The 13883-nt window shown below is 42.8% G+C and overlaps 1 protein-coding gene across 9 annotated transcripts in view; it reads right to left on the bottom strand.

The window, feature by feature from the left end:
* DOCK3 (dedicator of cytokinesis 3) overlaps positions 1–13883 on the bottom strand; it is a 147936-nt gene that overhangs the window by 89624 nt on the left and 44429 nt on the right. For all 9 annotated transcript variants that reach the window (XM_081900198.1, XM_081900195.1, XM_081900191.1 and 6 more), the window contains exons 11-13: positions 10066–10126; positions 8856–9003; positions 3824–3912 (exon numbers count right to left, since the gene is read on the bottom strand). In XM_081900198.1, coding sequence (XP_081756324.1) covers positions 3824–3912; positions 8856–9003; positions 10066–10126 — 298 coding nt within the window. The remainder of the gene's footprint in view (positions 1–3823; positions 3913–8855; positions 9004–10065; positions 10127–13883) is intronic.

Below are 13883 nucleotides of genomic sequence, written 5' to 3'. Positions count from 1 at the left end.
TTCCAGTACCGCTTGAACCTTGCCTGGATCCATGGCCAATCCCTTGTCTGACAAGCGGTACCCCAGGAATTCCACCTCCTTGGTATGAAACTGGCACTTCTCCAGTTTCACCCACAGCTGGTTGGCTTGCAGCCTGCCCAACACTTCTCGAACGTCCCTCACATGCTGTTCCTCATCTTCCGAATACACCAACACGTCGTCTAAAAAGGCCACACAGTTCTTGTAGAGCAAAGGTCCCAGAACGTGGTTTATAAAAGCTTGAAAACAGGCGGAGCCCCCTTGTAGACCGAAGGGCATAACGAGGTATTCAAAGGCTCCCAAAGGGGTAAACATGGTGGTCTTCCATTCATCTCCCTTCCTTATGCGTATCAGATTGTACGCCCCCCGCAGGTCCAGTTTTGTAAAAATCTTTCCCTTCCTTACTCTGGTCAAAATGTCGTCAATTCGGGGCATAGGGAAAGCCAGGGGCTCCGACACTGCATTGAGGGCCCTGAAGTCACACACCAGTCTCGGTTTGTCTGTGTTCTTTTTGTCCACAAAAAACACTGGGCTGCCCCCCACCGCTCGGGACTCTCTGATGAAACCTCGCTTCAAGTTTTTGTCAATGAACTCCCTCAGCTCCTGCATCTCCCTGTCTGACATGGCGTACAGCTTGCCTACTGGGAGTTGGGCCCCTGGGAGTAGGTTGATTTGACAGTCAAAGGGTCTATGCGGTGGCAGTTTGTCTGCTTCCCTTTCGCTGAATACGTTGCTCAGATCTGCGTATTGCGGGGGCACCTTCCCTTTGCCCATCACTTCCATCCCCGCTAGGGTGACTCTGTCTCCTCCCGAGACCTTCCCCTCCTTGCAGTGTTCTAGGCAATGCGCTGACCCAAAGGAGACCACCCTCTGATGCCAGCCCACTAGCGGATCGTGTAGCGCCAGCCAGCTCATCCCCAAAATGATGGGCGCTCCTCCCAGGATGGCCACATTAAACGCTATCTGTTCGGTGTGCCTTGCCACTCTCATTATCATCGGGACAGTCTGTTGGCTAACTTCTCCCCCCAACAGCTCTCTGCCGTCAATCGTAGTCACCTGCAAGGGGTTACTTAAAGGGATGGTCTGTATCTGGTGCTCAGCTGCAAACTCCTTACTCATGAAATTACAGGAGCTGCCTGAATCCAAAAGCGCCTTGACCTTTAGTGGGTGTCCGTTTGGCAGTTCTAGTAACACCTCTATCACTAAAGCAGGTCTGGGAGGTTCTGGCATGGGCACTTTCATTGCTCTTTGGCCTGGCTGCTGTGCCCCGACGGTGGCAGCCAGGCGTTGGCTTTTACTTGCTCCTTGCTTTCCTCTTCCTTTCCCCCAACAGCTCCTGCCATCCCTTGCCATTCCTTTCTTTGTGGGCAGACTCTGGCAAAGTGCCCTGGCTGTTGGCAGAGATAACATCTCTTGGCGCTCTTTCCCTCCTTCTTCCGCCCTTCACTGGGATTTGAAACTGCACGCGCCCGCGCTGTTCCAACTTCCATCGGCTCTGCCGGCGGGAAAGATGGCTCTGGAATGTCTGGAATGCGGAACTCCCTCCAACGGTCTCCTTTCCCTTCCCGCCTTTCCAAAGCCCTCGCCTCCTGGCGCGCTCCTATGGCCAGCGCAGATTTGGTTAATTGGTCCATAGACTCCGCCCTGGGCCCCCGGGAAAGCTCATCTTTGACGGTTGAAGAAAGCCCCTCTTCGAAAAGCATTTGGATGGGCTCCGCCGATAGGTCCCACCCCAATTTATGAATCAGCATAGTAAATTCAGTCCAGTACTCACGGACAGATCTGCTTCCTTGCTGGCAAGCCATTAACTGCCTTCGCACCACCCCCTGCTCAATATCGCTGGAAAACATCAGGTCCATGGCACGAAAAAACTTCCTCGTGTCCTTTAAGATCTCATTATTCGCTGCCATCAGGGGTCTAACCCAATCTTTCGCCCCGGATTCGAGATGGCCAATCACATACGCCACTCGCGATTCCTCGTCGGGGAAGTCATCAAACTGCAAGTTTAGAGCGTATTGCATCTCTGTTCTAAAGGCATGATAGTTCCTGGGATCCCCCCCGAATTTCTGCACCAATCCTGGTACCTTTCTGGCGAGCGGGGTGGTTTTCTCCTTTCCCTTTTCTGCATCCTGAGCCCTCCTCTCCTCAAGCCTCGCCGTTTGCAGCGCCAACTGGATCTCCAACGCTCTGTACCTTTCTTCCAGGCTTGGACCCCCTCCAGCTGCTCCTGCACCCCCGGTTCCGGCTGGGTTGCTCATGATGCTTCTCTCTGCACAAGCTGGCTTTCGGTGACTTTCGGATTGCTGTGATGGGACGATGAGCTGCTTGTGCGTAAAATGCAAGTCCCTCAGAGTTTGATCAGGTTTTCAAACCTCTGCCTGTGACGGAGCCCCTCCAGCATGGCTGCGTCAATCACTAGTAGAATCCGAAAGTGGCTGCTTTCGGAAACGTTTCCAACATAAAAGCTCCTTAACGGAAACACGTCGTCTGGCCTCTCGGCGTGACAGTTTCCGTCGAGGTGTGGGTGTCCCTATAGGAGGTCCTGAGACCTCCCCACTGGTTTCGCTTGAAGCGTCTCTGAGCCATCCCTCCGACTCACTTTCCCTTGGAGTTCTTGCTCGCCCTCTACTGGTTCCCTCTTCCGCTGCTACTGCTCTCTCAACCTCAGGGAGCCTTTGCACCTGCGGCGCTTTAGATGTCAGTTCCCTGACAATAGGTAAAGGTAAAGGGACCCCTGACCATTAGGTCCCGTCGTGGCCGACTGTGGGGTTGTGGCGCTCATCTCGCTTTATTGGCCGAGGGAGCCGGCGTACAGCTTCCGAGTCATGTGGCCAGCATGACTAAGCCGCTTCTGGCGACCCAGAGCAGCGCACAGAAATGCCGTTTACCTTCCTGCCAGAGTGGTACCTATTTATCTACTTGTACTATGACGTGCTTTCAAACTGCTAGGTTGGCAGGAGCAGGGACCGAGCAACGGGAGCTCACCCCGTCGTGGGGATTCGAACTGCCGACCTTCTGATCTGAAAGCTAGTTTGCTTTTAGCGCTGGCATGGTAAGGAGCACCAGTTGCAGCCTCCGAACCCTGTAGTATCCCCTGTAGTGGCTCAGCTTATAGGTTTATGTGAACCGGATCTCTGTTCCAGTATCTTCTGATAGACCTCCACTTTGATTTGATTTTTTTTTTAAATGGATAGGAAAACCTGAACAAAAGGGCAAGTAAAATAGGAGAGGAAGAACCACATTGGTTTGGGGCAAAGGCAGGGACTAAACTGAAGGAGTGTGAAAGAAGAGAGTACATTTCTCAAGTCCCTGCCTTGGGTAAGAGAACACACACTTCTATCTGGATTACTCACATACCAACCTGAGAAGAACCAGCTCTCTTCAATATGTGGGACCAGGGAGTGTTCCATTTAAGAAAATGAAAAATCATTGATAGTCCAGAACATATCACTTTTAGAAAGGGAAACTATTAATAGACCACCTACCCAAAATGTTATGAAAAGTCCCAAAGTAAAACTATAAAACACTGTGGCAAAGGTCATGGGTGACTCATTTTCATTTATGAAAATTCTGTAATGCACAGGCTTTTATAATAATAATATAATAATTTATTATTTATACCCCGCCCATCTGGCTGGGCTTCCCCAGCCAATCTGAGCGGCTTCCAACAAAATATTAAAATACAGTAATGCATCAAACATTAAAAGCTTCTCTCAACAACGTTCCCTAAATAACGTTTTCATGACTCAAAGTATCTGCTGCAAAGAAATTATGTATTTCTAATAGAAGTAAAGTTAAATATTACCATAGTTTGAGCTGGGTGCTGTATATTTGGTGCTAGATTTGCGAATAATATTTTCATGGATCTGATACCATTCATTTTCATTGTTGCACCTGAAAAAGTAGAGTCTAGTGTTACCTTTATGACGTTACCTTATGACGGAATGCATACATACATAGTCTACACACCGGATCCTTTTTTTAAAAACAACAACTTTGTTGAACAGCAATACATTATCAGAAGGAAAAAAACCCATGCAAATCTTAAACAGTATAGAAAATATGACAAGTTTTTCCCGTGCCATATGCTTGAATCTCATTGAAACACTACTGGTATTGAAAGGTATCTGAAGCTTCTTGTCACATTGCATATTTGGAGCTGTGCTTCCTCTCTTCACACTTTAGAATCACCAGTGTACGTGTGCAGCTACATCCATAAGCATCCACAAAAGGGATCCCTGCCCCCAGATTAACAATGTTCCCCAGATCCCCAGCTTTCCCTTTAAAAGATCTAGCTTTCAAGAATATGTGGGACACAATTTGTAATGTGCAGGAGCTATTCTCTTCACTTTTTTCTTTTTTGAGAAACTAGCCTGTACCCACATTTGAGTGTTTTTAGCCAACGAATGAGTTCACAACAATGACTAACATTTAGTAAAGCAGAACTAGCAAAGTAGATAAAAAGAGAAGGCTAAAGTGAAGCACCCATTGTCTAGATTCTTGGTATGTTTTTAAGCCTTTTTACGCTGGTCTTCCGTAATAAAGAACTGTTTGGTGCTTCTTAAAAAACAATCAATAATTTTAGTTTAGCTTGACTGGGGAGTAATGTGTTAACTAAAAGGGGGAAAAAGGGAGGGAGGAAAGTAGCAACCAAGTTAGGAGTTTGTGGTCTTTCTAACTCAGATCTTTATTCATACAAAGAATGTCATCCCCCTGCCCCACCTGAGTTTGTAAATATTAAAAAAATTACCAGTGCCAATACAGATAAAAGTCCATCATCATTATACCAGTATTGCAAGGACCAGGGCTAAGAGAGTGAGTATTATGTTAGCCTTAAGTAACCCAGTACTGTTATTTTGCTGGTGGAAGAGGGGTTCAAGTAGTGTATGACAAGTTTAGGCTTCTTGTGTTATCATGGCATGTTGGATATTTTGGGGGGTGAAATGTCGTTTTTGTGTTCAGTTAATTGTAGAAGCAGCGCAATTAATTATGGGCTGGAGGGTGTGAAGAAAGCTTGGGAAAGAACTGGGGATTTCAGCTGTGAGTGAAAAGTCTAGATGCTAGGTCCACCTGTATATAGACAACAGGTCTACTAATTAAGAAACAATGGAGGGGTAGACCTGGAATACAAGTTTCTCAGACTCCAGGGCTGCCCAGGCCTCACCACCATTCAGTCACCAGATCTACCAGAAATGGTGGACCTGTACTCTGATGTTCATTATCAGTATTTATTTATTTAGGCATATTCACTTTGCTCCCCTTGGAAAAAGGGAATGCCCACGGCCACATCAATTGTGAACCAATTCTTAACGTGGTTGACATCCCATACTAGAAAATGGTCCTCTTATCTGAGAACTTAAAGCAAATACTTTGAGTTTTTCATATTATTGTTGGTCTCCAATCAGCCTCAACTGGCATAACCAATGTTTAGGGATGATGAGAGTTAATAACCCCAACAAAATCTGGAGGGCTGCAGGTTCCCCATAACTGACTTTAAGGGTAATAAGCACCTTTTAGACTAATAGCTTAATTTTCTACATGCACTTTAGTAAGTAAAACCTACTTCGTCAGGTAGAGTAAGGAACAGAAGCAAAGTTGGAAAGTCAGCCCATGGGACATAGGAAAAGACAATTCCACTTTCATTTAAAGAAATATAATGATCTAACTCAGTATAAGGCAGCTCTTTCCACTCCAACAAAGAGATCTGCAAATATGGCCAGTATGTGTCTATCTCTCCTTCTCCTCATTCTGGGGTAGAATGGTTTGTTTGGTTATTGGTTTGTTATTGGTTTTGTTTTATTATGTATTTTGTATTCTCATTTTGTTTTTTTCTGTTGTTAACAGCCCTGGGATCTTCTGATGAGGAGTGGTATATTATTTAGGGGGTTATGAGGGGGCTGCAGCGGGGAAGGACTTGCCAAAAATGGCCTCTCCTGTTGTTCCGCTGAGGGATTTCTTCCTTCGTTGATCAGAGACCAGTAGATACCACAAGCATGTTTGGCAAACCCTCACCATGATCAGCTCACGCCAAGTAATCTATGTCCCCACTGTGGAAGGATGTGTGGATCCAGAATTGGCCTCCACAGTCATTTGTGGACTCACTGTTAAGACCGTGTTCATGGAAGACAATCTTACTTGGCTACGAGTGATCGCCAAAGAAGAAGATATGCTTAAAATAAATAAAAAGAAGCTGGATAAATTATCAATCCATTAAAATAAAGGAATTTTAAGATTTTAATGGTATTATACCACCAGAAGTATATCTAAACTTTTATCTTCATGAAATCCATGGTAATTTCTCAGGTCGCCTAGTTAACAATGTATTTCACATAGCTATAGTTTGCCTACCTGATCATTAGGTAGTGAGAGAATTAACCAGTTGCCTTAGCTGTGTGCTGCTCCAAATAGAATTCTGGTACAATTTCTTAAGGCATCCAGAGTAGCCTATGAATAATGATAAGGGAGATGAACTGCTAGACCCTGAAACTCACTTGGCTGTCTAGCTAAGGTGGTGATTATAAAAAACAAAAAACTTTTTGTAATGCTACCTGAATTTTCAAAACAAAGTAACTACTGAGTTAAAAAGGACTCTGGCAACTGTCTCCAAAATATTGAAAATAAGCGAGAATACAGAAAGAACTTTGATGTACTATGAAGGAGTTTTGAGATTTCTTTTTAAAAAAATACATCCAAGTGAAATGTAATCAGGGCTTTAGTAAAGCGTTGTTGATATGGCTGCCAGGAATTTCAGTGAAATGATTTGAGTGTTACAAACCCTACATTTCATTGTGTTTTAATTAGTGGATTAGTGGATTATGTTTTTTTACATTTGCTTTTTATCTGTACGCCACTTTAAGCCACTCTGTGGAGGTCAAAAGTGAGGTGTATCGTTAAATAAGTAAAATAAACATATTCACCCCAGAATCTGCTATTTAAGAAATTCAGTAGCAGCACTAAAATTTATTTCTTGTATAGCATTAGTTCAGATTAGAAAATACAGTGAAACTAATATTAGAGATACACTGGAAGTTCCAGATGGACTCATATCTGCAATCAGATTCTGCATGCAAAAACATTTGCTAATTATATTTGCTAACAAAAAGTCAACGTTTGACCTTCTGAGTCACCAAACCATAAACAAATGCCATCATATATTTTTATAAAAAAATTTGATGTGAAATAGAAAAAAGGAACTTAATATTGTCATAACCACATCAGGTTCAAACCACAAGCACATACACAATTACTTCATTTTAGAATATACGTAGAGCAAGGTCAATCATCTATAGCAGGGGTGGGGAACCTTCAACCCACAGACCAATCTTTGCTACCCAGGGGTTCCAAATTGGCTCACCAGGCCATTTCATCTAAAGGACACCTGCCGACCAACTGAAATCATTGGTGACATCAGCTGATGGGTGGGATTACTGGGTTCAATCTTGCATTGACTGCGCAATCCTGTTCCCTACATAGAATGAGAGGCATTCATCCCAACTGTTTCAAGAAAACCACAGGCGAAGAACCCAAGAAGGGCAAATTTTGGTTTTTTATTATTTTTTTAAAATCGAAAATACAGTTTCTGGTCAAAATTTAAAACTGGCATTAAATTATATTAACATGTTAAAAGTCTCACCACACAAAAGCCCATGCATAAAAAATATTGTGATACTGACAAACAATATGCCTGTTTCTTTGCTTTACTTTCTCCCAATACGTGATTATAATTTCGGGTTCAAAATTCCAGATTTTGTTCTCAGGGCCAAGCTTGACAAAACTCCAACTAACAATGGTGTTAATGGCTTTTTAAAAGTAAAAAGCAGATATGCCCCTCCCAATCCACATCATCTCTACCCCTATAATCTGCTATCTGCCACTTCTAATCTGTGCCAATCAAAGCTAATTTGTGAGACTGGCACCTCATTTTATTTGCCTTCAGTAATCTGTAATCAATATACTACTACTTTGGGGCTTGTCAATTCATGGCATATTCCTATGACCTATTACATGCACTGTGGGCAAATCTCAGACTAAGAAGACACCTTCAAACTCCCATGCAGAACCACCCTCCTATGACTAAACACAACATTATAGTCACAGGAGCACAGAGGAAGGTGGGTTTTCCTCACAAGTTACTTCAGTCACCACTACAGAATTGTGCTGGAGGTAGGATAAGGGGCCACTCTGCTTTCTCTATGCTGATTTCTGCTTTTCTTGCCATCTATTACTGCATTTGCTGTCAGGGAACCCGCTCTACATTGAGAAACAGTATTTTATTCAGATTCTAAAAGCCAAGCTTGGCAGCCACTGACAACACCATCAGTAACAAAAAGGAAACATACAAATCCTAATCAGAGTTGACTTTCAATGAGTAAGCTTAAAAATAGCTTGGCTCACATACAGTCAGCAGGAAAACACAGCACTGAAACCGATTGCAAAAAAAGGCTCTGCAGGGAGGGGGGGGGGAAATCAGACAGCAGGTTTTTTTCCTTTCTATCTTGCACTTTGCTTACCTATGGGAAAAGTGTCAAGTCACGTTGGTTATTTAAAGAATTGTGCATTAGTATCACCTAGCCAAAGCCAACAAATTAGAAGGTAGGAGAGTTAGTACAATGAATGAATTAACACTCCTATAGGATACTGATCTACTTACTTGGATATAAAATCAGTTGGTATAACCTGTTAGAGATAGGAAGACACTTTAACTATTTGAATTATTTTTATAAATTCCTCATCCTAGGTTAAGGCCATGGCACTCATGTTTTATAAACCAGCAAAGTATCTGATGTAACACAAACAACACATATATATTTCTCTTATTCCTGCACTAAATAACTTACGTGTAAACTTTAAGAACAAAATCCTTTTCTTCTTTTAATTCAGAAATTGATGGAATCACATCCATGATACTTAATACAGCACAACCATATGGACGTCGGTAATGAAGATGAGAAGGACCCTTTCTTGAATCATTTAGCAACATGCGCCCTAAAACAAAGAGTTGTTGGCATTATATTCAACTTCAGTTCTCAAACACCTTAACGTAACTCTATAAATAAAGATAATGTTACTTTTTTAAAAACCCAGATTAAACAGTAAAACAAGCATCTTGCTGAGGAAAAAGTGAATAGCTTCCTGTGGCAACTATGTAGAAATTATACTTTCATTCCTCTAAGATCTACCTTATTTATTAAAAAACTAATCAGAAATCCAACATCCTGCCACCTTAGCAGCTGGGCCTGAGAGTGCCCATGCCCTTCTACCCCTATCAAAATGTTGTCAGAGAAGGCACATATAAGATAAAGGTGTCTAGTAGCATTTACTCTTACTGGGGACATTCCTCTGATGCCTCCACTAGAGACCTTTCCTGCTACCTCAGATATTTTAACTAGGAAACCTAGGGATTGAACCAGAAACCTTATACATGTAACCATGTACAGGAGCACTTGCTTAACTGAAAGCAGCATAAAACTCTTTTGCATGCAGGCGCTCATCCAAATAAATGAGAGCAACTACTGCCAGGCAATGGTCCAAGAGCCACAGTTTGTTGTGCTCCCAATTAGTAAAAGGTCCTCCAGAAGTTGTTGAGAGTACAATTCCTATGGCTACGCTGGCTGAGGCTGATGGGAATATCTGGTTCCTAACCCCTGGTGGGGAAGGTGGGCCTGTGACTCATGGACTGCTAGGTGGCCATTCCTGTCTTACAGATTTTATATACAGCAAGTTATGAATTAGAACCTGACCTGCTGGACTGGTCAGACCTGCTGCAATAGCTATGTCTTACTCCACACAAAAAGTACTGCTATCTACACTTCTGCTGAAATGACAGTTTAGCAATTACAATTTCTTATGAAATAGTGCAACTCCTGGGTCTTTGAAGCTGCACTTCCTATGGAAATGCACACTCACACATAATCACTGTACTCAACAATATTACACTGATTGATTTGCCTGGTTTAGTTTATTTATATATATAATGCATTTCCACAATGAGCTATGCCCAAAGATTGTTCATAAAGATCTAAAATAAATTCAATAGGTGTACTGTACCTATCCGAATTACATGGGCAACTATGTACAAGTCTTTCTTCATATCCTTGCTGCTGAGATCCTAACAGAATTGGGAGAGAAAGTAAAAATCATTGTCAAAAACATTTATATTACAAGTATATTCTATTTTCAAACAGAAAACTACCTCAACACATTTCTATCTTTCTCATAAAGAAGTGAAGGCTTGGAGTAGAAAAAGATCCACCTCTTGAAGGAGGATTTCTACCCTAGTTTTCCATGAAGTAGCAAGGAGGTATAGAGTTGCTCTGTCCGTCCAGGGAAATTGTATAGTAGTGGCAGGATGAACCTGACTCATATGTCTGTATAATATTGGCAGTGGAAGAAGACATGTTCAGTAGTTTCTAGCTGCCCTGAGCCACAGGACATTTCCTCTTCGTACGGTCCCTTCCTAAAACGGCCTTCCTGGATAGCTAAGGAGAGTGCCTGGCAGCGGGCCAAAGTGAAGGCCCTTCGCTGTTTTGATACTTCTAGGTTGGTAATATATGGCATTTGGGAATTGAGGTAACTTTTTGTTTCACTGATGAAACAATTTGGGGATCTGGCTAGATCTGCTTGGCGTTATATGTCTTCCATATGCTGTCTGGTGGGTTTATTTTTGGCTTTTTCGTATCCCATGTCAAGTAAAATTTACAGGGTAAAACCTAGGGTTGTTAATTTGTTTAGCACTGCTCATTTCCAAGTCATTTGGAAGTCATCCTTTATAGTTAGGGGAGCAAGGCCACATGGGAAGGATAGTCTCAGCCAGTAATTAAGTGTGGCAAGCCACACTCTAGCCTCAATTCTTACCAGTCCAGTTTCTAGGTGTAGGGTGGCACTGGAAACATTTTGGGGCACTTGTAGGCCTGATCTTAAAAATTTAGATTGTACCAGTTCCAGTGCTGCACGGGTGTGTGTGTGGGTGTGTGTGTGTGTAGTTTTCGGAAGTGTGTCTCCTAGGTCTTTGCCGAGATGTGATAGTCTCTCATTGGTGGACTACTAGTATGGGTGAATGTTATGGTCTTTCCAGAAAAGGGCAGGGTTTGGCTGCTTGAATAACCTGTGTCCAGTTCTTTTTTGTTGCTTCCTTTTTCTTCCAGTTCAGCCTTTTATGATATAGGAGATCCATTGCGCCAGCTGGGGTTGTATTGGAGGTAAAGGCTTGGTATGAGATGTTACGGGCTTTTTTGGCGTTGATACAGTCCTTGTCAAACCATGGCTTTGAGTGGTGTTTTCGGTATCTCCTGTCAGTTCTGTGACTATTGCTGAGAGGCTAATGTAATTCTTGGGTTGGGTCCTTGTAGGCCATCAGGAGGGCCTCAGAGGATTGAGCTGTTATCAGGGTGGTTCGGATTGACCGCATGCTTACTGAGTCCAACCATTTTGATTCTTTTTTATTTAGTTGAGAGGTCCATTTGGCTTGGCAGTGGGTTCCTTCCACTGGCATTACAACAGCCTGACAGTTGGTTACAGCGGGGACCTTCTGAGTTAGCTCCCCTACTTGGAGTGAGCCCAGGAAATGATCGCTCTCAAATCTTGGTTTGACCTCTAGGTTCTTTGCATGTGGGAGAAGGTTCTCAGAGACAATTATATAGTCGATGACGCTCACCCTAATTCAAGACAGGTAGGTGAGCTCAGCTGGGTAGTTCTTTCCTAAGGCACCATTTAGAATGTGAAGATTCAGTTTGAAGGTCATCTGTGCTAGGTAGAGACTGTTTGATCTTTTGAGGCTTGCATTGTGAGAGGGCCTTGGTTTGTGTAGCTGAACCATGTATATTGGGTCTGGTTGCTCGGGCCTAGTCTGGCATTTAGGTCGCCTCCCAGAACCACCATTGTGCTTGGGTTTTGCAATATAAGGTCTACAATGTACCCTTCCAATTCGCCCCATCTGGCTCTTATCTCAGACTTCTGGGTCTACTATTTTGATATCAAATGCTAGCTTAAAGAGCTGGCATTTATAGCATAGAATTATTTTAAATTATTAATTTTTGGCTGAGTGAGGTAATCACAGACGCAAAGGTAAAAGAAGAGACTGCTGAGTAGTGAAACTGTCAAGACCAACAGAAAAACTATGTACATTTACAGACATGATCTCAAATTGTGGTTTTGCAGAAGATGTGGCCGAAGGGCTATGTTTCCTTTCTGGGCAACCTTCCAACAGCCACGAGGATAGGGAATGATGCAAAAATTGGGTGGATTAATGAATATAAATTTTGCATTTAAACAGTAAGCTATTTTCTATACACACCCACACCCCTCTATTCTCCATCCAGACAAGAGAGACATTATTAAATTTCAAAAACACAATCCAGCCTGGTGTAAACATTGGAGGTGTAAAGCAGGGCCATTGAGAGATGTGACATTGGGAGAGGTTTGTGTAGCCTGTGGAGAATTCCAAGGGCCAAACAGAGTGGGCTGGAAAACTGTATTTGGTGGCCAGGCCTGAGCTTCCCTACCTCAGAAGTCCAATAGCAATAACATCCTTACAGAGAAAGAAGAAAGGAATATCAGAGAAACAAAGCTTCAAAAAAAACGTCTAAAACACAACCCTGCTCCATTTGTTGGAGGCTGAAATCAAAACACATTTATGCAACCGCTCTCAGTACTGGCTGCAGTAAATATAGTCTAAGTAATTACTCCCTTCACCATAGTGATATTTTCAAAGGGTGTTTGTCTACAAACACATGAAGGAAACTAAAAGACCATTCTCATTTCATGCTTCATTAGAAATCAACAGGCAAAACAAAAGACAAACGAAAGACAAATGCAGCAGGAAAACGAGTCTTCCCACATCCACTTTTGAAGTTCATTTTAATTTACTAATGCTCATTTATCACACTACAAGTAATTTTTTAAAAAATGTTCATGCTAGCCTTTCACTTCAAATTCAGCAATAAGAATATAAGAAGAGCCTGCAGGACCAGGTCTATAGTCCCATCTATTACAACTTCCTGTTTTCACATTGGTCAGCCAGATGCTCAAGCAGAACTGAAGCACAAGAGCACTCCAACTCTGGAGTCAGAGCATAGCCATCATGGCTAATAGCCAATGATAGCCTTATCCTCAATGAATATGTCCAGTCCTCTTTTAAAGCCACCCAAGTTGACGGTCATCACTGCCTCCTGTGGGAACAAGTGCCATGGTATAACTATGCACAGTTTGAAGAATAATTTATTTTATCTGCCTGCATATCCAGCTTCATTGGATGTCCAGCTTGGGTGTTATGAGAGGAGAAGAACATTTATCTCTCCACGTCATGCAAAATTTTATAAACTTCTATCATGTCATCTCTTACTCACCTTTGCTCTGAACCAAAAGGTCTCAAACACTGGAACCTTTCCTAATAGAGGAGTTACTCCATGAGTATATAATTATGATTCTCGAGATAAAGCATAATTTTGGGGAGAGATTCAACTAAATTGGTGTGTGCATAGAATGAGGTCCGCTTGCACAGCAAAGCTTCTCTTACTCCCTCTTGTGCACCCCATGCCCCCTAAATCTGCTCTGCAGAGTTGAGGGAACCCCAGAACAGGTTTAGGGGGTTTGGGGGCGGGAGTGAAAATGCCTTTTTGCATGAGAAGACCTTATTCCACGTGAGCATAGCCCACATCCTTTATCTGACCATCAGGCTGGATTTAGATGTGACATGCAACTATGGTTTAATAGCTAAACCATGATTTGCTGAACCCACATCTGCCTGCAGTGTGCTTTATTTGGAGTAAAATCAGGATCTGAAATAAAAAACCATGGTTAGGTCTGTCTCATGAGACCGCTATACCATAGGAATGGGAATATACTTATGAAATTGAGTCCTGCACATA

Source organism: Podarcis melisellensis (assembly GCF_964234715.1).
Source record: "Podarcis melisellensis genome assembly, chromosome: 2".
Classification (NCBI taxonomy): domain Eukaryota; kingdom Metazoa; phylum Chordata; class Lepidosauria; order Squamata; family Lacertidae; genus Podarcis; species Podarcis melisellensis.
This window is presented reverse-complemented; position numbering and strand designations above follow the sequence as displayed.